Source organism: Octopus bimaculoides, chromosome 7 (assembly GCF_046866305.1).
Source record: "Octopus bimaculoides isolate indiv1 chromosome 7, ASM4686630v1, whole genome shotgun sequence".
NCBI classification, from domain to species: Eukaryota; Metazoa; Mollusca; class Cephalopoda; order Octopoda; family Octopodidae; genus Octopus; species Octopus bimaculoides.
This window is the reverse complement of record NC_142934.1, coordinates 57,768,091-57,794,768: the sequence shown is the minus strand read 5'-3', so window position 1 is coordinate 57,794,768 and position 26,678 is coordinate 57,768,091. Positions and strand designations below refer to the sequence as shown.

The window sequence follows — 26,678 nt, the reverse complement described above, 5'->3', positions numbered from 1 at the left end:
GATATGGGACAGATGCAGGATGGGTTGATCGTTGTGTTGAATTAACATCCTTGCAAACTCCATTTTCCCTTTCCCCCATTCATTATAAACTCAATGAACACTTTTGAGCCAGTTTACGGTTTTTATATAAAAGGAATAAATACAAAAGAAATCACGAGAATCCACTGGTTCCATGATTGTCATACACATACAGCCACACACACACAAGAATTTAGAGAAATATATATATGTATATATGTTGTTGTACTTGGGGATGGTCATATTGCCAGTTTAGCCAATAAAAACACACGCACTGTATATTTGGTGTTAATTTGCTTCAGCTTTATATTACATTACATTACACTAATCCTATTTCGGCCAGAGTTTTTCGTCACACTTCTGTGACCTCATCAGTGGTCCTTTGCTTTCTTCTTTCTTATGTGTGTCCCACCTTGCTAACTATCAGCCATTTTGTATTTTAAACATATAAACGGAATATATGTATATATGTATATATGTAATTATTTGGAATTTGGGTATATGGTTAGTAGCATGTCGATTAAAGCCCTTTCATTGTTTAGTCTACCTGATGTCATCCACAGTTTTCATATGTGTTCCTGGATCTACCACACGAATTTCGCAGTGTTCATTGAGTTTATAATGAATAGGGGAAAACGGAAAATGGAGTTTGCAAGGATGTTAATTCAACACAACGATCAACCCGTCCTGCATCTGTCCCTTGCGAAATGCCGACAGTCTTCAGCAGACCCAGGAATATCACACTTTATAAAAATGCACACACACACACACACAAACAAGAAAAGAATGCAAATTAAAAAAAATATGCTTCAATTCTGCTTTTATTTGGAATATATGCTTTTTCCTCCTGAAGGAATACTACTTCAAATGAATTATTTCCCGATTACTAACATTGAGGTTTAAGAGTTTTTATCAAGAAAATCAATTTCCGTTTATAGAAAGTACGCGTTCCTCATTACAGAAGCAATTTTCTTTCGTAATAATAATTATGCGTTCTTCATTGTTAATAAATTTTTCTTTCACTCGTTTCAGGCATTGGACTGCGTTTATGTTAGAGGCATCATCTTGAAGGGTTTAGTCGAACTAATCATTCCCTAGTATTTATTCTTAAGTCGAGTACTTGCAGTATCGGTACATTTTGCCGAACCGCTAAGTAAAGGGGACGCAAACAAACCATTACCGGTTATCAAGTAGTGAAGGGAGTGACAGTGACACAAAACCCGTACACACGCATGCAAACATAAGCATACAACACACATACACACACACACACACACACACACACACACACACACACACACACACACACACACACACACACACACACACACACACGACAGTTTTCATCAACCAAATAAACTTACAAGGCACTGCTAGGCCCAGGGCTATAGTAGAAGACACTTGCCAAGGTTAGGCGTAGTGGTACTGAAACCAAAACCATGTGGATGGAAAGACGCAAACTTCTTACCACACGGCTATGCCTGTAAGATTTTTTTAAAATTAAGGGCATCCGAAAAATATCACAAAGCCTATGACCATGACTAAGCGAATTTTCGTCTACATAAGTGTAAAACTGCAGCCTTGGAACATCTATAAAATTCTTAAGACCTTCTTGAGACTTAAAGGACGATGAACAAAACAAGACGTTTTACTTCACAACCTTACTACCAAGCAAGCAGCCGGTCAAAATTAACTTTAAATTGATTTCAAGTTTTGGTACAAGGCCAGCAATTTTGATTGTTCTAGCTTCTTAGCTTTTATCAATAGGAAATACCTAGGAGAAACATCTCTGAACAGATCTTATAAAGTTATAGCTTAATATAAAATCAAATCAACGTTGATTGATTTGCGTCATTCCCATTGATAAAAGCTAAGAAGCTAGAAACATCGATGTCTGGGAATCCTGATGGCAACACTGAACGGATATGGTGTTTTCACACCCTTTTACCATAAGAGAAAATTTCACTGCAGTGAATTTGCCTTTTAGTAACTGAAATATGTCACAAACATATTTTAACTAACCTAACTTTGCTAATGCCTAAACACTGCTTGGCGCTAATGTTTTGGTGAAATAAATCCACCAAAGTTAATCAATGAAAATAAAGAATCAAAAGCGTCAAAGAAAAATTAACAAAACCTAAAATTCAGTCTTTTCTTAAGCATAAACAAGTGTCGCCTTTTATGAAAATGGATTAACACTCTAAGATAATAATGTTGCCAAAATGTAAGCTAAAAGAATTACTTATCACTTTTGTCTGTAAGCATTTCTCTTTAAAGGACGTGTGTCTAGCTTATTATCTCAGCGGGATACCAGTTTGCCTGACAGTCTGCTCGTAAACTTAATGTTAGCTGTTCTTGATTCCTTTCACAGTCACTTAATCAGTCATTAATAGATGCGAGCACACAGGAAGAATTTATTCGCCTGCACCCTTATACACACACACACACATACACACACACATACACACACACACACACACATTGTCTATATTATCATTTAATTGAACGCCACGCATTCATTTGCAAGTAAGTTTGTATATAAATAAACTTACTTGCAAATGAATGCGTGATGTTCAATTAAATAATAATATAAGTAATATAAATACTAAATAAAAATATAAACAATAAATAATATAAATAATAATAATATAAATAATAAATAATAATATAAATAAATAAATAAATAAATAGATATATGTAGAAGGTTAAAAAGGAACACACGAATTGACATATATGGAAAAAAAGTCAAGGTAGAAAAAGCTAAAATAATATTATTAAAAACATTTCATTACCGGTTTCAGTTATTGAGACTTTTTCAACTGTAAGCATGGAAAACAATTAAGTTTTGGAAAAATTAAAAGAAAATTTTTTTAAAAGAATATTTGCATAGTATTCAAATACAAGGGACATTTTCCTTGTTTCTGCCTGTCTCTGTCTCTCTTGTTTACTCTTGTGGGTTCAAGGTCATTGTGAATTCTTAGCAGAGAAGAAGAAGAAGGAGGAGGAGGAGGAAGAGGAGAAGCAGGAGAGGAAGAATGCGGGAGTGCCATGATAGTAATAGGATGTGGAGGCATACAAGGAAACCGAACGAAAACAATATGGAAGGTCGTTTCACTGTCCTGTTTTTGTTCCAAAGTTTGATCCTCCATAAATCCAAAATTTTATTTCGGAATTTATGGGCGGAACTGTCTTCGAAGACTCCTATTGTCGTTGAATTCTCGAAATGAGGAGTAGATAGACAGCCGACAACTAATGAAGGGTCGTTCTCCTTGTTACTTGTCCTGTTTTCCATTTCTTTCTCTTGTTTGTTTTCGTACTTCATGTTGTTTACACAGTTGGTGACATTCTGTAGCCATATATGTATATATATATATAAATACATATTATGACTGAAACAAGTAAAAGAGTAAAAAGAGATACATGCATATATATATATATATATATATATATATATATATATATATATATATATATATATATATATATATATATATATATATATATATATATATATATATATATATATATATATATATATATATATATATATATATATATGGGCACAGGCGTGGCTGTATGGTAAGTAGCTTGCCTACCAACCACATAGTTCCGGGTTCAATCCCACTGTTCAGTCCCCTGTTTACTCCCCGGGTTCAGTCCCAATTGGCAAGTGTTTTCTGCTATAGCCTCGGGCCAACCAAAGCCTTGTGAGCGGATTTAGCAGACGGAAACTGAAAGAAACCCGTCGTATATGTATATATATATATATATATATATCCCTTACAATCGCTTGACAACTAATGTTGGTGTCTTTACGTAACTTAGTTGTTCTGCAAAAATGACTTATAAAATAAATGTCAGGCCGAAGAAAAAGTAAGTACTGGAGTTGATTTATTCGATTAAACTCTTTAAGACGGTGTTCCAGCTTGGCCACAGTCCATTGATTGAAATAAGTAAAAGGATAAAATAGAAGATTCCAAGCAAATCAGTTTCTGGCGCACAAGATAATTGCCGATGCTATTTTTCAGGATTACCGTTTTTCCATATTCCGATCTTCCCATTTTTAAAATAAACGATGATGTTATATGTACCTAGTATCGGAATCATATTAAATACAATATTTAATTAAAAAAAAAAAATTATTGTTTCTAAAACTTACCTTTAATCTTCCATGATTCAAATTACGTCTAATGATAACTTTTCGAGACATTTTCATAATAATTTCCATTAATTTTTCCGATTACAACTTTGATAATACAATGTTTGCCACAGGATGCAGTTCGAACCAATTTTCCTAAATAACGGCCCCCTGAATTACTGTTTGCGAAAGCTGCTCGTGCTTCCTGCAGTAACATCTTGGTGTCTGGGTCCTGCTTGAAATGATTTCCATAGTAATCCCCCTGGTGAATAAAGTCCCTTGAAAATGTCATCATATTTTTCAGTTTGTTATTTACCATTTGTCTCATATATTCACCATAACCTTTATAACTATTTTGTACGTTATAGAGCCAGTTCGATGTAAAAGGTCGGGGATCATCCATTCCAAAATCCATAAAAGTTTCAGGCCATGGATTTTCATAACAATCTGCGAAAAGAAGCAACATATATATCATCCAGATAATAACATTATAACGTGCATTTCATAGATCCTCTACAATTATCGGCCACCATATGCTATAAAACAGCAGGAATACTCTTATTACTGGATATACATGTGGAAATCCGTTAGGGCACGCAGAATTTATACAAAATAATTATAGTGCAAGAAGATGGAATGCACAGGCTTTAATCCAAATCACCACAATTGTTTCTGTGCATCACCAACAGCTGTTAGTTGTTGAGTTTTTAAAATTATACATATTATTATATAAATATGATCCAGCAATAGCTGTGTACTTGCACGCCATCAGGTGAGTAGATTTGTGAGTACTGAAGAACCATCTATAGTTTCCCATTGTTTTATACCCATATTTTGTTTTTAGCATTCCTTTGATAAAGAACATGCAGTTTCAAATAGACACATATCATTAAAAAATACCTAATAAATTAATGGAAAATTGAAAAAACAAAAAAAAAAGTGATTTATAAAATAAATCGAACAGAATTCAGCAATGGAAATAAAGAATCAACAGTATTAAATAAAAATTAACAAAACCTTAAATTCAGTCTTTTCTTTTGCATAAACAAGTCTCGCCATTTATGAAGATAGATTAACACTCTAAGACAGGGGTTCTCGACCATTTTTTTTAATCTATGGACTCCTTGATTACTATTTTATTGTGGTAGTCATTCGATGTAAAAACAAAAACTAGTTTTATAGAAACTTCGGGTCTTTTTTAAAACGGGGGCCACATTTTTCATTAACGAAACACTTTGAAACTTGGAACACTGGTAGAATGTGTCATATAAAACATCTTTTTCTCTTAGTCTTCTTAAAACAAAAAGAAATCCCTAAGTTATTCCATGTTAAAGTTGTCGTATTTCTGTAATTTCAACCAATCACTGACGTCCATTCAGCCGATATACATTAAGTGCCGACTACATAAACAAACGATTCTGAAACAATTTTATCGGTGATAGGGTTAGGGCTAGGGTTAGGGTTAGGGTTAGGGTAAAACAGCAAATTTAAAAAGAAAAAAGTAAAACGAAGCTATGGAAATTAAATACGCTTTACACCGCTTAATCAGCCAAAGGTGTAAATGTAAACAACTGAATACCTGTCAGTGATTGGTTGAAATTATCGAAATAAGACAATGTTTTACATGAAATAAATTCGAATACAAAAATATTTTTCTGTTCTATAACACAAAATAGATAAGTATACGAAGTTTGAAAGTCTTTCGGTACCAAAAACACTACGTAAAACATTAATGAAAAATGTGGCCCCCGTTTTAAAAAAGATCCGAAACTTCTTTCAAAATTCCTATTTTGTTTTCACACATTAACTTGTGTTGCTTGAATTATATGTCAGAGAAATAATTCTAGCTATTTCTTGCAATATATATCGATACATGTATCTAAAGCAGGAATGGGGAAAACCTCCGCCCACGGGTGCAAATGCGCTCGCAAGCCTCGTATAATTGTATGTACAAAAATAGTAAATAGTAAAGGCTGGTATAATTGTATGTACAAAGTATAGTAAATTTTTCAATTATAAAATTTATACAATATTGGTGTAGGTCGCATTTCCACCACGACTTAAAACGGTTAGATTCGAACAGAAAATCGTCCGATAATTGCCATTTGAAGGGAATTTTTTTTTTCCCTATAAAACACATATTGCTACGCTTGTACCAGCCCCATGAGAGCCAACTACACTCTAGCTGAAAAAAAATATAGAATACCTCATCGGTAATATAAACGTCCTAAATTCCGTGGCTGCGTTAATGAAAATGCTACGCGCTAATCTAATGTTTTAAACTTATCTTTATTAATGTGTCTCGAATTATATATAGATATATACAAGATTTCCACAAATATAAGAGTTAGAACTTGTGATCCACCCGCGGACTTTTTTCTTTGGAAATATTTGCCCGCCGCACTAAAAAGTTTTCCCACTCCTGAGCTAAAGCAAAAGTTTTTCAGAGGTCCTTAAAATTGTATTGTGGATCCCCAATTTACTAATTCATTGTGTGGATCCTCGAAAATCTTATATGGATACTCAGGGGCCATATGGACCCCGGTTGAGAACCATTGTTCTAAGATAATAATGTTGCCAAAATGTAAGCTAACACGATTACTTATCACTTTTGTCTGCAAGTATTTCTCTTCAAAGGACGTGTGTCCAACTAATTATCTCAGCGGGATACCAACTTGTCTGACAGTCTGCTCGTAAATTTAATTTTAGCTGTTCTTGATTCCTTTCACAGTCACTTAATCAGTCATTAATAGATGCGAGCATACAAGAAGAATTTATTCGCCGGCACCCTTACATACACACACACACACACACACACACACACACACACACACACACGTGTTCATTCATTTAGTGCATAAGTAGAAATAATTATAACTAAATATATGCATAACATACATATATATATATATATATACGTGGAGGCGCGTGGCTTAGTGGTTAGGGTGTCAGCATCATGATCGTAAGATTGTGGTTTCGATCCCTGGACAGCGCGACGCGTTGTGTTCTTGAGCAAAACACTTCATTTCACATTGCTCCAGTCCACTCAGCTGGCAAAAATAAGTAACGCTTCGATGGACTGGCGTCCCGTCCAGCTGGGGAACACATACATCATTGAAACCGGGAAGCCGGGCCCATGAGCCTAGCTAGGCTTTAAAAGAACGCATTTAAAAAAATTTTATACATACATATACACATACGAACATACATATACATGCGTACATATATATATGTACGCAAAAAAACAATAACAAAAAAACAACAAAGTGAGGACGTGATATGGATAGTATTATTGGACGCTCAGGAAAGGAAAGAGAGAGTGTATGACGTTTCGGGCGTAGCCCTTCGTCGGAAAGATGGAAAGTTCGGAGAATGGAAGAACGGAGAAAGAGGAAAATGGTACCGATGCCCACGAGGTTACATATATATATAAAGTAGTTGTATGCTGTCAACTTAATGTGACAGTCCCATGACGGGAATAATACTACTGCTATTTAGCCCTAGGAAGCAGCACCGCTTCCTGTCGGCCTTGACACATTTCCTGTGTCCTTATGTTTACAAGGGGGTGACAAGCACCTCCACTTAGCTAAGCCTGCATCTAGAGACATGTTTCTGAGTCTTTGCTCGTCATCAGTCTGGAGTAGAAATGTATTATTTCTATTTTTGAAATCAGTGAATGTGTTTCACTAAAATTATTATGTTCACGAGAGCTTGACAGGCATCTCCGACTAGCAGGCCATTGTCTTTGGATACCCTCTTTGATTTTTGTTTCGACGTTTTTTGTTGCTGCCGGAGTGAGTTCGTGTTTTGCTTGTATTATTGTCAACTGTGTTTTTTTTTTCTGTGAACTGTTTGTTGTTATTTTCGCCATTCGGAGCGGAAAATTTTTGCATAATTGAAAATTGTTTTCTTGTCTAACGACAAGTATCGAGCTAAATTTAGCACCTGAGAAGGAATTCCCCGGAGTGGGAGAGGTCAACCCAGTTGAAAGTGAACAAAGGAAACCAAGTTTCTCCAAGGCAGTGAGCGGAAGCTCAAAAGAATTAGAAGGAACAGTGGACAAGCTGTTTCAGTATAGACAACTGATGCAAAAAGTGGGTGAAGAAACAAAACTAATACCGCCCCCAGAGTTGATAAACGCAATTAAAGAAAAAATAGTTGTACATAAAAGTATACAACTTAAAAGAGAAGAGAAAAGCCGAAGTAAAGACGGATATTGTGGAGAGATGTTTGGCTCCAATTTGGCCAAAAGTTCGCTACGTTAGTCGAGGCACAAGAAGTGCAACTGTTGAGGTGCATTTCGACTCGGCTAACGTAGCAAAGGAGGTTTCAACACAAACCTTAAAAAATGAAAGCATTATGCTGCTTCCCACTTACATGGGACGCAGAACGGCTCGAATCACAGTGGAAAGCATACCGGTCGGGTATGATATAATGTGGCTGGCAGCAGCGGTATTTTTTGACGCCGAACAAAAATTAAACATCCTGAGTATGAGGGAGTAGGAGGCAATCAACTGGAGAGGGCAGACGCTAGAAATAGTTGTTCAAGGAGAAAATAGTGTTCTAGAAAGTTTGCCCGACAGAGTGTTTGTGGGGGAGTGGCACACCATTCGCGTGTCGGTGGAAGGACGTGGACCCAGATGTTTCAAATGTGGACAAAAGGGTCACGTCCGTTCCGACTGTTCAAAAAAGAAGATAAACAGCAACGCGAGTGACGCCCCTCCTTCGAAAGCAAACGAAGAAACGAAAAATGCAAATGCAGAGAAAGGGAAAAAAAGAATTGAGGAAAAAAAAAATAACCAGAAACAGCAAGAAGAGGTACAAAAAAGAAAAGGAATAACAGAAGAAAAAAATAGACCAAGAGACAAGTACAACGGAGGAAAGCGAACCTTCAGAAATGGAGTATACATTAGTTTCAAATAAGAAGAAAAAGCAAAATAGATCGGATTCCCCTCCTCAAACAAAAAAGAAGACAAGCACACAGACACAACAACAAATAATCTCCCAACCCCACCCTTCCCATACAACGTTTATTGGAAAGGATTTTAACAAACCAGAGAAAGGTGTGAAAAAAAACTGACAAAGTTGTGGCCGTAAGTGCTAATAATGAGAAGATAGTGACAATGTTTAAAAAAAATGATAATATAAAATTGTTTAAGTGCGACAAAGACCAGTACCGCTACGCGGAGGTAGGCAAAGAGTACTGGGATAACAGACTGTTGCAGGAGAACATTAGAAACAATAACAGATATCACAAAAGACTTTTGGGCGAACAAATTGCCAATCAGCCCAGCAGCCACCCCAGCCTAGAGCCCCGTGGCCGATAGTTGTTGTTGACAAACAACGGCAGTAATTTTATTCAGTTGAATACACGTCATTGATTGGTTGAAATTACCGAAATACGACAACTTTAACACGAAATAACTTTGAAAATATAAACTTTTCTCAACAGCACTAAGAGTAAAAGATATTTTATATGACACATTCTACCAGTGTCCCAAGTTTGAAAGTGTTTAGTTACAAAAAATTAATTTGTCGATGTGCCGTTCAAAGGGAAAAGATCCGTACTTTCTACTGACGTCTAAAACGGTAGTTGGATCTATTTTAAAACGGGGGCGCCAGTTTTCATTTATGTTTTATGTAGTGTTTTTGGTACGGAAAGACTTTCAAACTTCGTATACTTATCTATTTTGTGTTATAGAACAGAAAACTATTTTTGTATTCGAATTTATTTCATGTAAAAAATTGTCTTATTTCGATAATTTCTACTAATCACTGACGTCTATTCAGTTGAACACAGTTAGCGCTGTAACGGTGTATATCGTATTAATCCCCTAACCCTAACCCTAACCCTAACTAGACTGTTAACCGTAACCGTAACCCTAACCCTAACCGTAACCCTAAAACTAACCCTAACTCTAGAATCCGAACTCTAAAATTGTTACACACATAGATACGCACAGCGTAATTTATTATATAAACAATATATACGTATAAATTACGATTAAACCGGATGAAATATGTCACAGGGAATAACATTTTTATGACCGCCCAGCAGTAACTCTATTGAGCTGAATAGACGTCAGTGATTGGTTGAAATTACAGAAATACGACAACTTTAACATGGAATAACTTGCGAATTCCTTTTTTTGTTAAGAAGACTAAGAGTAAAAGATGTTTTATATGACACATTCTACCAGTGTCCCAAGTTTCAAAGTGTTTCGTTAGTGTTTCGTTAAGAAAATACTGGCGCCCCCGTTTTAAAATAGATCCCAGTAGTTTTGTTAGGGGACTTCAACACTATCCTTGATGAGCACATCGATAGTGTAGGCTCCACCAATAGAAAAGGGAATCCATGCCTCAAGAGTCTACTAGACAGCTATAATCTAGTAGACCGCTACTGACTGGATGAGTCGAGCGTTCCACAGTGGACGTGGAGTAACACCGACGGCTCACGCAGATCGTATATAGACAGAATGTTCGTTAAGGAAAGATATAAGCATAGTCTTAGTTGTCCACAATTTTGTATTGTGCCTTACACGGATCACAAACTTATGACATGTGAGATACAGGTAGATAAGTGTTATAGACAGGGCTCCATGTATTGGAAAATGAACAAGTCTATTTTGGCCTGTGATGCTTTCCGTACTCGGATTAAGGAGTTAGTTCAGAGGGCGTTATGTGGCACCATCATTAAATAATAGATGGTGGCTAGCCCTCAAGAGAGCCATCCGTCTTGAGTCCATTAGATTTAGCGATCAGCTAAGTTTACATAGGACTAGAATAGAGGGTGACTTAGTTAAGAGCCTAGATGAGGCAATGGAATCTGGCTCAGCACCTAGAGTGTTGGCGGCGAGAACGGTCTTGTACTGTAACCTCAATGTCAAGCAAAAAGGGTGCCGAGTTAGAGCTAAGGTACGCGCTGGGAAACGAGAAGGTATTAACGTAGCCAGATGGGCTCGTCATGGGGAGAGTCAGAAGGGCAAAAAGTCCTGTATTAAGTCTTTAATTGACGAACAGGGTCGTAAAATCTATGGACAGGGGGAGATGCGAAAGGCTTTTCACCAGCATTTTGCTCAGTTGTTCGGGGAGAGCGGTACGCTTGAGCGCGGGGAGCCCTTAAGGTACTTCCTAGCTGGCGGGCCTCGACTCTCGGCAAGTGAAGCTGGATGCTGTGAAGGGCCGATCATTCCCGTGGAGGTAAGAGAGGTGCTGGCCGAGTGCATTGGGGAAAAGTCGCCGGGACTGGATGGTCTGCCCTACGAGTTTTACCGTTTAATGCCGTACTTGTTTGGGGATGTCCTGGCTGGCGTCTATAGAAACTGGCAGCAGAATGGGAGTATTCCCAGCTCTGTAAGCCGAAGAGTAGTGACGCTGGTCCAGAAAGACCCAAGCAAGGGGGATGGTATTAGCAACTATCAGCCCATAACTCTACTTAACGTAGAGTTAAAGATTTTGGCCAAGGTTTAACAAAAAGGTTGACGGCTGTTGTGGGGAAGCTTGTTGGGAAGGCACAGACTTGTGCAATCCCAGGCAGGTCGATCCAGGACAATCTTCATCTTATCCGCTACACCTTAGATAGGGTAGGGAAAATAGCCGGCAAGGGAGGGGCATTGGTCCATTTAGACCAAAGTAAAGCATTCGATAGGGTAGAACACCAGTACCTGGGGGCTGTCCGCGAGGCGGCTGAGCTAGGCTCTGGCTTTCGCGGGTGGATCTCTGCTATGTATAGCGGTATCAAGTCCACCGTCCAGATAAACGGTTACCTAACGGAGCCGTTTTCGTACGTCAAGGGTGTCCCTTGTCTCCGATTCTGTATGTATTGGCCCTGGAGCCATTGCTGTGGAGGCTGGAGAAGTTAGGTGGCAACCCTAATGAGATTGGATGTGGTAAGTTCACTTCTGCGTATGCGGACGACGTCACCCTCATCGTGTCTAACGAAGCACAACTAACACAACTACCTCGTGTAGAAGATGCTTTCCGACGATACGAAGCGGTAAAAGGAGCAAATATTAACAAGGACAAGTCCATCGGTTTGCGCCTCGGCACCTGGAGGAACTAGCCGATATTGTCCAGTGTCGTCGGACACTGGACAGATGGTCCTGTTAAGTTGCTTGGAGTTTGGTTCGGGTCAGACTTCCAGACGGAGAAGAATTGGAGCGAGGTACTGAACAAGGCGGAGGCCATAGTACGGAAGTGGTCCGGAAAGTCTCTGTCCTTGAAGGGTAGAGCGGAGGTGGTGCAGGTGTTTATAGCATCTGTAATCACCTATCACCTGTCCGTTGTGCCTTGTCCCAATTCTTGGCTAAGCAAGCTGGAAAGACTCCTATTCCGCTTTTTGTGGAAGGGAGGAAAGCCACTTGTGGGGCGCTCTGTGTGCTGCCAGGAATCGCTAACGAGTGGTCTGGGGATGCCCTGACTAATGATGCGCAGACATGCGTTGAGGCTGAGACATCTCTGGTGCCACCTGGAGGGTGATAAGTTGTGGAGTCCGCTGGCAGAGGTGTTCTTGCCGCGATCGGCCTCGCTGGATCGTTTTAAACCCGGTTTCATTAAAAGGCGTAATCTGACTTTATGGCAGAAGCAGTGCCATCAGGAACACTGGCTAATCCACAAGACGGGCAAGGCTGTGTGCAGAAATACCACCTCGGTATTCTATAGAGGGCTGGTGGAAGGCAAAAATGACGACGTCTTAGGAAGGGCTCTGGGGTTCGATGAGAACCAACTTACCGACCTGTTCCGAAAAACTTTCAGGCCGGGATATTGGATAATTTCCAAAAATCCATGACTTGGCAGTGATACAGGAACGCTTTACCTGTTCGTTATAAGTTATCAAGGCACAGTATGGCAGTGCCACCGACATGTCATGTCCAAGATGTGAGCTGGACAGTGAAACTGTCCAGCACGCTTTTGTCCATTGTCAGAAGCTTTCGGGTTTGATGATTTACGTGTTGTCGCATCTGGGTCGAGTACAGCTGTCGGCTGGATCTATAATAAAGATGATACAGCCAACTGGACTCTCGAAGAAAGGTGAGGCTTGTTTTCTCTGTACGGTAGCAGTGTTGAAAGAGTGCATATAGAGAACAAGAATAGAAGGTTTTGTGACAGGGTCCTATATATCCGGCACCGGTTTGCTGGTTTACTTCAGATATCATCTAAAAAGCAAGATAAGGCTGGTAAGAGGACATTGTCAGCAAGAGTATATGAGCAAAGACTGAAGAAAGTGATGAAAAAGGTGGGTGCTAGTTGCCCAAATTAACCATCGAAGAAATAAAAAGTGATCTGCTGGGCCTTATAGGCTGCGCGGTTGGAGAATCTAATTTCTGTGTAATTTGAAAAACACAAAACGGATCAGTTTAAGTTCTCTAAATTTTTGTCAAGTTCTCATTAATTTTAATTTCATTTATTAAATTGTACATAATTGTTAAAACCAAAAACTGTATATAATCACGATCTCATTCATTTTGTGTAATTGTTTGTCCTCATCTATGTGTGATCCGTAGTGATCGTAATAAAGATTTCAACTAGCAGGCCATTGCTACTCCAGACTGATAACGAGCAAAGATTCACAAACATGTCTCTGGGTGTAGGCTTAGCTAAGTGAAGGTACTTATCTCCCCGCTTGTAAACATAAGGACACAGGAAATGTGTCATGGCCGACAGGAAGCGGTGCTGCTTCCTAAGTGTAAATAGGGATAGTATTATTTCCCTTCATGGGACTGTCACATTAAGTTGACAGCATACAAATACTTTATCGCATCACTACTGCATAAATCTCTCTGAGAGATTTAGAAATGTATTATATATATATATATATATATATATATATAGATAAATAGATAGATAGATAGATAGATAGATAGATAGATAGATAGATAGATAGATAGATATATATTAATATATGTATATATATATATATGTATGTATATATATATATATGTATGTATATATATATATATATGTATGTATATATATATATATATATATGTGTATGTATGTATGTATGTATGTATGTATGTATATATATATATATATATATATATATATATATATATATATATATATGTATGTATATATATATATATATATGTATGTATATATGTATATATATAAATGTTAAATCTCTGCCACATTTAAATGGCAAATATACTTCACTTTATCGTGCAGTTACTGTTAATACCTCGTTCAGGGATTTAACATTGCTTGTTTTCACTTTTTCGATATCAGTGAATAACTTCACTGGAAAAAGACTTATATTTTGCCAAGGGATTGTCCTTCTCATCGAAGGTCGGCGATTATCGTACGCTGAAGAAGGGAAATAACCCTGAAACTCGGGTCCGTACGTATCGCAGACCAAGATGGGAGGGATAACTTCCCTTGGCAAAAATAGACAGGACACAGATGTGTGTCGATAAGCCAGCTGGAGGAGATGTTCTCCTGGGGCTAAAAGCAACAGTAACATCCACCCTTAGGGGTCAGCCACATTTAAATGGCAAATATACTTCACTTTATATATATATATATATATATATATATATATATATATATATATATATATATATATATACTGCCATAGATATACATACATTTATACACATTCTTTAGACACAATACAAACATTCATACTTATGCACACACGTGTTTATATACACACTATTGACGATTCCTTTCACTTCTTAGCATTAGGTTAAACAACAGTTTTCAGACCCATGCAGTCATTATACATACATACATATCCTTTTATTTCACACTAATGTACATACACCTGTATTTACTTACATATATCTCTCTAAAGAGACTCTCATTTTTCTCTCATCAATGTGCATCTCTCCATGTCACTCTACCAACCATTTTCGACTAACGCTATAACATTCCTCCAGCGTAAGCCGGTCCTTTCTATAGGCACTTCCTCTTTACCTAAACAACTGTACCTAACAAATCAGTAATTATGGGATCATACAATGTAGGTGTACAACAATATAAATAATATCATTTAGATATACCAATAATGATACTGAGACATTATAATAGCATTTTTGAGTAAAAAACTGATTGGTATAACTAAACGATCATTGATACATACAAATTATTGCAAACATTATATAATTCAGGTAAGCAACATCACAATCTTGGAAGTAGAAATAATCATCAAATTATAAGTACATTTTTGAGTAAATAAAGGGTTAATATAACATTTAACATTATGTATTCTTTCCAAATTACAGAAATGAGCTTTAAGTCTATGGTTACATGTTAAAATAATCAACTATTTGTTGGTTATTTTATCATTAGATAATGTCATTTCAAGAGTCTCTTTCAGGCAGGGGTTACACGCTTTTGAGTATGCGTTATATGGTTTTGCATTTCGTAGTACTGTACAAGTTGTGCTGTATTGTATTTTCTCTGTTTGAGGTCCCATATGAGGTCTGCGAGTGGTGTGCATTGCCTTCTACAGCTGTTCCAAAATGATGTTGCATGTGTTCCTCCAGCATTTCTTGAAGGTGTCGCAATATATGTATATACAGGTGCACTTATTTTTACAGTGCATTTATATGTTTCTATGTTAACACTCAATCGTCAAAGGACTTTTATATATACATATAATACACATACACATACACTCACACACATACACATACACACACACATGTATTTATGTATGTATACTTGTTTTACAGTACATTTATACCATTTATACATAAGTCTCTTTGGCAATTGAGTCTTTACATTGAAGCATTACATATAAATGTACTGTAAAAACAAATGCGCATGTATGTATATATATATACATGTGTGTGTGTGTGTGTGTGTGTGTGTGTGTGTGTGTAGATATTGGCTCAACTAGGGACACCTTCAAGAACTTCTGGGGGAACAATGTAGAATATTTTCTTTTGTCACTTATCTCATATCCAATTAAATGAGAATATTGACCACAGACATTGTTGTCTATCAAACTCATAGCATTTCTTGAAATTTCAAGGTCCATGTAAATACAACACAGAAACTTTTTATTGCTGATCTGGAGACATTTAAAGGAATTAGCAGTAGATATTTTCATGCGAAAAAAAAGTTATTTTGCGCGATGTAACCCCACATTTTTTTGGATTCTCTCAAAAAAATTCAACAAACATTTCATGTAAAAAATGTTTTGTTTAATGCTTGCCTGGGTTGTTGAACTCTATAGTGAAAATAGGAATCAATACAGCTCTGGTAAATGTTTAAGATTTACATCTTAGATATTACATAATTTATGCCACTAAGTTATGTAGGCCACGCAAGAAAACCGTGTATGAGAAATATGTGAAAATATTACGGAGTAGATTCCATAGTTTATATAACTTACCTGCGATTATGTCCGAACCAAAAAGCAGGACAATGATGATTGTGATTAAAGAAGGTATTCTTAACATAGCCATTGATGGTACTGCAAATAAATTCACATGGGGTTTACATGGTTATACGGTTGTTGTTTTTTTTTCTTATAAAATTGTTCTATAGATGTAATGAATCGCAGAATATAAAAGAAAAACAATAAAAGAAAACAAATTTATTCACTGGATTGGAATAATGGAGGACCAAGTGTTTAGTAATTATCACTAACTGTTATTTTTAACTATTTATATTATTTTCTTTTACTTAACAACATGGACACAATCTGAAATTCAAAAAAATCTAGATCGAAAGAACTTGGAATTCACTAAAGAATAAAACAAGACAAACATATTAACATATTAATATCAGAACTTTTATATGCAAACGCTTGCAATGAAGATGAAATATTGCTCTTTGCTAATTAGTAACACGCTAATATTTGTATTCAAGACACACACACACACACACACACACACACACACACACACACACACACATGCAATGGAAACACTCCTATAACTAGCGTCCTAGCGTCTATAACTGTCATAAGAAACACTCGATGATGTGTTGGAAGCACTCATATACAAGTTATCTTGTCCAACCGGTTGTATGAATTCATAGAAAGTAAATGTTTCTACAGACATGAAAAAGTAAATATTTAACTAACTTGACGTTTTAGTGATCTAAAATTTGCAGTGGAAACTCGAACGTCTTGACATTGCAAGAACGAAGACTAAACATACTTGGTAGATATTTTTGACCAGTTTGAAGATTAATGTAATATCTTCTGCGTAAATATAATTTTCAGTTAAAATATTGCGACTTGGATATTTCCTTGTCTTTATTTTCTGCTTCTGGTTGATAGTATGTTTTTTTTATATTTTTTATCGCTAGATATATCATATATATCTATCAGTTTCTAATACACAAGCTTTTGTCAGTGATCTTTTATGTATTGAACATTTTCCCCAACACTTTCATTCAAGTACGTTTGAATAGCAGCTTGATAGCAGTAGCACGATGGGGTACCCAAAAGTAACCGGAAACGTTCTCTGTGGGACAAGCCCGTTGTAATCCAGGCTTTCACCGCTAGAAGCCACTTAATGCTACCCTCAGGCACCAATCTGCCGACCGGCATCGTTGGCTGTAGTTTAACCGTCACGTGATGTGTCTTTATTTTGCAGCGCTTCTCCCCTGTTCGTCGATTTTTGCGATGGCTGAAAGAAAGGGACAGCATGCTTCCGTGAAATTCTGGGGGAAACGGCGGCCAAAACAGTTGTCATGCTTCAAACAGCTGTCATGAGCAAAACACAAGTTTACGAGAGGTTTTCACTCCTTAGGAATGTTTACTTATCGTTTGAAGGCCAACTTCGTTCAGAGTGACCGTCGACTTCCTGAACGAATGAAAACATCACGAAAATTCATGAACTGGTCTTGGAGGGCCATCGCCGAACAATTGACAAACTTGTTGATATGACTGGTGTGTCCCGGAGCTCCTACCAACGAATTTTGTGCGAGGAACTGCGAATGAAAAGAGTTGCAGCAAAATGTGTGCCTCACTTGCTCAAGGAAGATCAAAAGTAGTCACGACTGAATGCGTGTCGTGAACTGAAAGAATATTTGGAAGTTGATCCGAACCATTTTTCGAAGGTTACCACTGGTGACAAAAGCTGGTGCTACGGTTACAACCCCGAAACCAAGCAGCACTCAAGTCAATGAAGTCATTCAATGTCACCACGCCCTCAAAAAGTGGATCAAATGAAGTCTAATGTCAAGACAATGCTAATTTGTTTCATCGATGCGAAAGGAATTGTCCAAACAATATTTGTTCCTCCTGGTCAAACTGTTAATCAGATATTTTACTTGGCAGTTCTGAAGCATTTGCGAGATCCAGCGAGACGAAAACACCTCGACAAGTGGCAAAACTGACAGTGGTGGTTTCATCACGACAATGCGCCTGTGCACACCGCCTTGAGTGTGAGACAGTTTTTGACCAAAAATGACATGACCCCATTTACCTACCATTCCTATTCACCCGATCTTGCTTCCTGTAACTTTTCTTTTTCTATTCCTCCGAATGGAAAAAGTCCTTAACCAAAAACGTTTTGCAGATGTAGAAGATGTGAAGAAAAAATGACGGAGGCGTTAAAAGGCATTACTTCGCAAGAGTTCCAGCACTGCTTTAAACAGTCGAAAATGTGTCTGGACTGATGCATTGCTTCAAATGGAGAATACTTTGAAGGCGATAAGAGTGTAAACATGTAAAAATTAAGTGAATAAAATAATATTGTAAAATTCCGGTTTCATTTGGGTACCCCCTTTTTGGGGTAGTTAGCACGGCATTAGTAGTTTAGTTAGGGTTTAGCAGTTAGCAAGGGATTACTGGTTAGCATGGGATTAATGGGAAGCAAGGCATTAGTACATAGGAAGAATTAGTAGTTAGCAAGGGATTTTTGTTGTTGATGGCACTCCGTCGCTTACGACGACGAGGGTTCCAGTTGATCCGATCAACGGAACAGCCTGCTCGTGAAATTAACGTGCAAGTGGCTGAGCACTCCACAGACACGTGTACCCTCAACGTAGTTCTCGGGGATATTCAGCGTGACACGGTGTGACAAGGCTGACCCTTTGAATTACAGGCACAACAGAAACAAGAAGTAAGAGTGAAAGAAAGTTGTGGGGAAAGATTACAACAGGGTTCGCCACCATCCCCTGCCGGAGCCTCGTGGAGCTTTATGTGTTTTCGCTCAATAAACACTCACAACGCCTAGTCTGGGAATCGAAACCGCAATCCTATGACCGCGAGTCCACTGCCCTAACCACTGGGCCATTGCGCCTTCACTAGCAAGGGATTAGTAGTTATTTAAAATTAATTTCTGATCCTAAGAGGCTATATGTTTTCAATTATTATCTCCCGTGACGTTCTCATGTTTTTCTTCTTTTTTCTTTAATATCAGTCGCAATGCTCATCCTGGCTGAAATCCATTTCTATATTGAGTGAAAATGCTGTACACAGATCTAATTGTCTATCAGTAATAGAAGTGTTAGAATATAGCTTTAGGTTATCAATAAGAAACCTTTATTATATCAACTTTTTTGCTTTTTCTTATGTTAAACTGTTTATGTGTGTATATTAGGACGCATTTACATGTTATTCTGCAAAAAATGAAGTTTCTGAATTAACTTAAGTCACTGAAATATAATCTAGGTTCAAGGTGTACGTATATTTGGTAGTTAATCTGAAATTGTGAGGTTTGTTGTTATACAGAACACACGCACACACACACGCACGTAAGCACGCACGCACGCACGCACATATATACGATGGGATTTCACAGAATTTCAACCGATCAAATTCACTCACAAGGCAATCGTCCGTTCGAGGTTATTGTAAAAGATATTTGTCCAAGGTTTCGTCCAGTGATGTTGAATTCGAAACCACGTAGCTGCAAGGCAAGCTGCTTATCTACATACCCATGAATTATGTAAAAAGTTTTCCCAAAACTCAAACAGAGACGGAGTCACTGCTGCAAACTAATAGACTACTCATTAATGTTACTACACTCCTTTTACCGACAACGATGAATAGTTTGAGAAGGGAAGGGCATGTTAGATAATGTAGTCCTTGGTGCAGTATGTACTATGTACTTGGTGCAGTATGTACTATGTAGGTGTGGACTAAACAACAGCAGCAACAAACATACGAACACGAAAACAGCAACAATAACAACAAGCATAAAAAGCAAGAAAACATCAAGAACAACAACATCAACAAACATACAAACAACAAAGCAGCAACAACAATAATAACAATAACAGCAACGATGAGCTGCGTTTATTCACGATATCTATTTCCAGTTAGATAGAATGACTGGAGAGAGCTAGAAGTGTCCTGTGTCTTGGCTATGCCTTCAAGGTAGATGGTACCAAATGGCAGCCAGTACATTTGTTTCCTGACATTCTCTGACTTTTTGTCATTTGATACCGTTAGCAGGTGATGTGCTGGGGCTGGAGTAAGGACTGAGGGATTCACGTGAGTTCATGTCAGAAGGTGTAGCTAAATGATTAAGTGAAAAGCTGGCGTGAATTGGCGTATGATCGTCATCATATACCAACGGCCAGCTGTCACGAAACGAAATATGATTACGCATGGATCATATGGTCACCCATCCCACACAAAAAATCCCCTAAAACAAATAAATATAAAAAAAATTCTTAGATTAACAAAAGGCCACGAGTTTTTTTGTGAAACACATGTTTAGCATTAATTACATAATTTATTTATTCATTTATTTATTTATTTACTTATTTATTTATTAACCCTGAAGGAATGAAAATCCAAAAGTCAACTAAGGCAGGAACGAACTCAGATACTTAGTCCGGTGCTTTATTGCTTGAATTGTCACTGATCTCACAGTATGTAACATTGATTTCTTAGATTAATGTAAAGTCAGAGATTTATAGGGAGGAATTATAAGCGATTAAATCGACAATAGAACGGACATACCTGATGCCTGTTCTCGGGATCTAAAATGGTAACTGTCGAAACTGAAAGAATTTAAACCTAGAGACCGAGAAACGTAACTAAATACTTCAAAATATTTAATTTTAGAATTCGAACACTTTTGCCACCCGTCACTTTTATTTGATGATGACAATGATGGCGAAGATGATGAAGACTGCGACAATGACGGCACTAATGATGACGCTGAAGGCGGGGAGCTGGCAGAAATGTTAACACGCCGAACGGAATGCTTAGCGGTATTTCGTTTGTCTTTACGAATCTGAGTTCAAATTCTGCCGAAGTCGACTTGCCTTTCATCCTTTCGGGGGTTGATCAATTAAGTACCAGTTGCGTACTGGCGTCAATCTAATCGACTGGCCCTCGCCCCATAAATTTCGGGCCTTGTGCCTAGAGTAGAAAGCAATAATGATGACACTGGTGGTCGTTTCTACCGTAGCCACAAGACAAGGCCGGAAATTTGGTGGGATGACAATAATTAAATATACTCCCCTCCCCTTTAGTATTCGACTCGTACTTTCTTTTATCAACTTCTAAAGGATGAAAGGCAAAGATGACTTTAGCAGGATTTGCACTCAAAATATAAAGAGCCATAATTTTATATCGGTTTTAAGTTTTAGCACAAGGCTAGTAAGTACAAGGGCAAGGGGCAAATCGATTACATCAATCCCAGTGTTCAACTGGTACTTATTTTATCGACTCCGAAAGGAAAACAGGCAAAGTTGACCTCGGCGGAATTTGAACTCAGAACGTAAAGACCAACGCAATGTTGCTAAGCATTTTGCCCGGCGCGGTAACGATTCTGCCAGCCCGCTGCCTTGAGCCATAATTAAATATCGATTTCAAATTTTGGAACAACGCCAGAGGTTCTGGTGGGAGGGGGTAAATCTATTACCTCGACCCAGTGTTCAACTGGTACTTATTTTCTTGACCCGAAAGGATAAATTTCAAAGTTGACCTCGGCAGCATTTGTACTCAGAACGTAAAGTCAGGTGGAATGCCGCTAAGCTTCTTGTCCGGCGCGGCAAAAAACGAAGTTGGTCTCAGTTGGATTTGAACTCAGAACGTAAAGTGCAGCGATTAGGCAAACACTCGTAGTGGGGTTAGCACTCAGAGCAGAACACTAAAACTAATTACAATCACACGCTTGGGCCATCGTGTTATCACTTCTGTTTGCAATATGTAACATTGATTTCGTTTATAAGTATGTAGAGAAGGGTTATAGATATTGAAATCAACCGCAGGTCATATGTGATAGACTCTATTCTTTGTTGTGCAACAGAAAAAGAAAAAAATATAGACGTCCGTAGAAAGCGAAATTAGAACTCTAGTATGAAACTAAATATTAAAGCATTCAGTCCGCAATCTATCATTTCTACCTCAACATTCTCCATTATATGTAAGGTAATACGTGGCGAGCGGCGTCGCATAAAATATCAGGTGCACCGACATAGGTTAAATTTCTGATTGAAACCATTTGACATTTACGTTAATAATATAAAGGTGTAAGCGTCAAACAATCCATCATTCTCTTCTTTTAAAATATCAAATCGCCCGAGACAATCAAAAGGGAATCAATTCCAGCAAAATAATTCCTTACAGGACATGACAAATTTATAACAGATACAAATACAAACAATTTTTTTGTTTTTACCTTAAAGACCCAGTTTTTCATAGAGCAACTGCTTTATCATATCAGTAAATTATACAGTGATAGGTTTGGCTAGTCATGAGCAGACAGCGGCCCTCAGGACTTTCTGAATGGCACACTAACGAAAAATACCTTGAATTTTTTTAGTAGTGCAACCCGCCTCATGTAGCTCGCTCCTTGAAAAAGGTTGCCCATGTCTGGTTTAGGTGATTCTGGAAAATCAGCTGTTTTCAGTTTTCATTAACCTTAAACTTTCCTTTTAGTTTCGCATGAAACGAAGGATTAGTAATAGTAAAGCCGTGGTAATAAGAATTTCAAACAATTTGATATTTTAAAAGAGAATGATGGATTGTTTGACGCTTACACCTTTATATTAGTAACGTAAATGTCAAAGATAATTATTTTAAACACCAGTAATAATTTTGAATAAACGAAGAAAATAATATTCACATAAAACCAGGAAAAGTTTTTGACCGTTGCTCCACCACCACCACCACTACCACAATCATGCTTGTGTTATGTAATTTTCACCAAATCAAACTACTGTATAAAAGTATTCGTGTAAAAGTCGAATTTTTTAAGACCATTTTTTTAAGGTCAAATTTATGGGGTCGATTATTACATGGATACTACTTTTGCGAGCTGAAATTCGAGCTAAAATCCGAAGTACTGTACCAGCAGCAGAAGCCCAACTGATCTCTAAGCGAATAAAAGCAAAAACACAATGAATTACAATAATATTACCAATTCTATACATCAAAACACACGTCCTAGTAAACCCATAAACCTAGTAAACCCAAGACCGCGTAGCTTTTATAAATATTCACACTTTCTCTTTTTTTAAAAAAAGGTTGCAGGATGTCATGTACAATAGTGTTTACTGTTGTTCGCCAATTGTGCTGTATGTAAAATACGTTTCTCACAATGTAAAAAGACGAGCGTATGACGTATGTGTTTATTGTATTTGGAGATGGGGAAAATATAAACGTCGCATGGAAACCACTGATCTAGCGATTAATTGAATGTTTTTAGGCTTACCAAAGTCAAGCCTTTCTCTTTAAAAAAAGTTGCTGGATGTCATTTGCAGTGGTGTTTGCTGCTGTTCGTCAATAGAGCTGTCTGTGAAATACGTTTCTCACCGTGTAAACAACGAGTGTATGACGCATACGTATATTGTGCTTGAAGATATACAAAAATAAGAGGAATGACCAGCAAAAGTGGACTCCTATATGCTAGAAATAGATGCCGAATCATCTAACCACGAAAAAAATATACGTTCTCAGTAAAAATTCAGCGACACAACAGACTGTAAAAGGGCAAGACAAATGAAAAAATACTAGATAAAAAAAAAAACGATTAACCTACCGAAACCCTTAGTGGATTTGGCAGACGGAAATTGAAAAAAGACCACCATATATATATATATATATATATATATATATATATATATATATATATATATGGCGGTTGTCTACTCCTTAAACAGAGTTTGACCACCTCCTGCACCTACACCTTAGCCCTTTCATGGCGTCTGATGTGGCTTTTTAAACCAGACAGTGTTTTGAAAAAACACCCACACAGATTGCACCTCTGATTTGCACTACCAATACCTGCAAGTAAGTTCTGCTCATTGTGGATCCTAACATGTCTTTTAAGACCCCCATTGGATTTGCAAACCCTCTGGCACACACCACATTCAAACGTGTGCACAGACATATAATCAGAATAGCTGGGTGAGGTTTGTTTTCCATGGGTTCGCAGGTGAGATTTGAGGCCAGCCAAGGACAGACATGGTCTGTCACAGACTGTGCACACAAAAAGGTCCTTGTCATTCACCTTCTCAGTCTTTACATTTTTCCTTAAATGTCTCTTGAGCCCTGCTTGCATCATCCTGGCCTCTTCAAATGCTTTCACTCCACTCCACACCCTTGTTCGCCATCCAACTCGATCTGAAGCGAGGACTTCTATATCTTTTGGAGCCATTCCAATTGACTTCATAGCAGTCCTTATGCCATCCTTAAACCTTTTTTTAGGTTTATGCCGATAACGTTTCCCCTCTGCAAGCTCACCATAAAACAGCTGTTTCGGCATGCGTTCATCTGCCATTCGAACAATATGGCCACACCATCTCAATTGGTTCCTCAAAATCATGGCTTTAATTGAGGGGATGCCTGCAGATGCAAGGATATCTGTGTTTGGAGTAAAAGAATTCCATTTAATTCTTAAAATATGACGAAGGCATTTTTGGTGGAATTTTTCTAACATTTTAAAATGCCTTTCATAACAGGTCCAAGTTTCACAGGAATACAATAGGGATGTTAAGACAAATGATTTGTAAAGAGCCAGCTTTGTATTGTTATTTATATGTCGCTGGCGCCAGACGCGTGACTCCAAGCCACCAAATGCTTTTGCTGCCCTTTGAATTCGCAGGTGTATTTCCGTATCAAGATTTCCATCATCTTGAACAGAGCTTCCCAGGTAGACAAATGAATTGACAACCTCAAGTAAATTTCCCTTAACAAAAATTTTAGGGAGGTTACAAACAGCACCATACGCAGGTTGATACATCACAACTGTTTTTTTCAGATTGATGGTCAGGCCAAAATCATCACAAGCTGCATCAAATGCAGATACAAGGGATTGCAGACCCGATTCAGAATGACTAACCAGATCGCAATTGTCAGCATACAAAATTTCCCTAATAAGTGAAGTAAAAACCTTCGTTTTAAACTTCAGTCGGGTCAAATTAAAAACATTCCCCGTTGTTCGATATTTTATGTAGATACCCTCCTCAGAGATTTGAAAGGAATGTGACACCACAACGGCAAAGTATATTGCAAAGAGGGTGGGTGCATCAAGGTCTCCCTGCTTTACTCCATTTTCCACAGCAAAAGATTCAGAAAGCCTACCACCAAAATTAACCCTAGCTCTCATATCCTGATGCATATATATAATAATAATAATAATAATAATAATGCATATATATAATAATAATAATAATAATAATAATAATAATAATAATAATAATAATAATAATAATAATAATAATAATAATAATAATAATGATGATATAAAGTAACAACAAAAGAATAAGACCGAGATATTAGATAAACAGAGGATTATTTATATATATTATAATTTCGAACAAACAGTAAAAGGTTGTCGTTATAGTACTCGGAGTTTCGAATGCATTCTCGTCGGCTATTAATGGCAACAGACGCTATGAAAAGCCGTTGAATAAAAGAGAAGTTACTCTAATAAGTAGAAAAAGAAAAAAAAAAAGAAAAAAAAATACGAAACTATATTTTCACAATACATAGACATAAACTCCCGGTGTTCACAACGTCTACATACGTACACACTCACATAAACATATCTACGTAATGTACTCACACACACACACATGTGTATATATATATATATATATATATATATATATATATATATATATATATATATATATATGCATATATATATATATATATATATGCATATATGTACAAAACATTATCCTCATATACACATAGGTGTTTACATGCATACACGTAACATAATGCATATATATTTAGACATTTATACATATAAATATACGTATATATATACAGGTATACATTCAGAATCCCGCATACATACATACATACACACACACACACACACACATATATATATATATATATATATATATATATATATATATATATATATGTGTGTGTGTGTGTGTGTGTGTGTGTGTGTGTGTGTGTGTGTGTGTGTGTTGTTGTACTTAGGGATGGTCATATTGCCAGTTTAGCCAATAAAAACACACGCACTGTACATTTGGTGTTAATTTGCTTCAGCTTTATATTACATTAATCTTAATCTTATTTCGGCCAGAGTTCTTTCGTCACACTTCTGTGACCTCATCAGTGGTCCTTTGTTTCCTTCTTTCTTATGTGTGTCTCACCTTGCTAACTATCAGCCATTTTGTATTTTGTATT

The 26,678-nt window shown here is 37.3% G+C and overlaps 1 protein-coding gene across 3 annotated transcripts in view; it reads right to left on the bottom strand.

Moving 5' to 3' along the window:
• LOC106873894 (uncharacterized) overlaps positions 1 to 26,678 on the bottom strand; it is a 155,791-nt gene that overhangs the window by 396 nt on the left and 128,717 nt on the right. For all 3 annotated transcript variants that reach the window (XM_089355367.1, XM_089355366.1, XM_089355365.1), the window contains exons 2-3: positions 16,500 to 16,580; positions 4,178 to 4,603 (exon numbers count right to left, since the gene is read on the bottom strand). In XM_089355367.1, coding sequence (XP_089211493.1) covers positions 4,206 to 4,603; positions 16,500 to 16,572 — 471 coding nt within the window. In that variant the 5' untranslated portion in view covers positions 16,573 to 16,580 and the 3' untranslated portion in view covers positions 4,178 to 4,205. The remainder of the gene's footprint in view (positions 1 to 4,177; positions 4,604 to 16,499; positions 16,581 to 26,678) is intronic.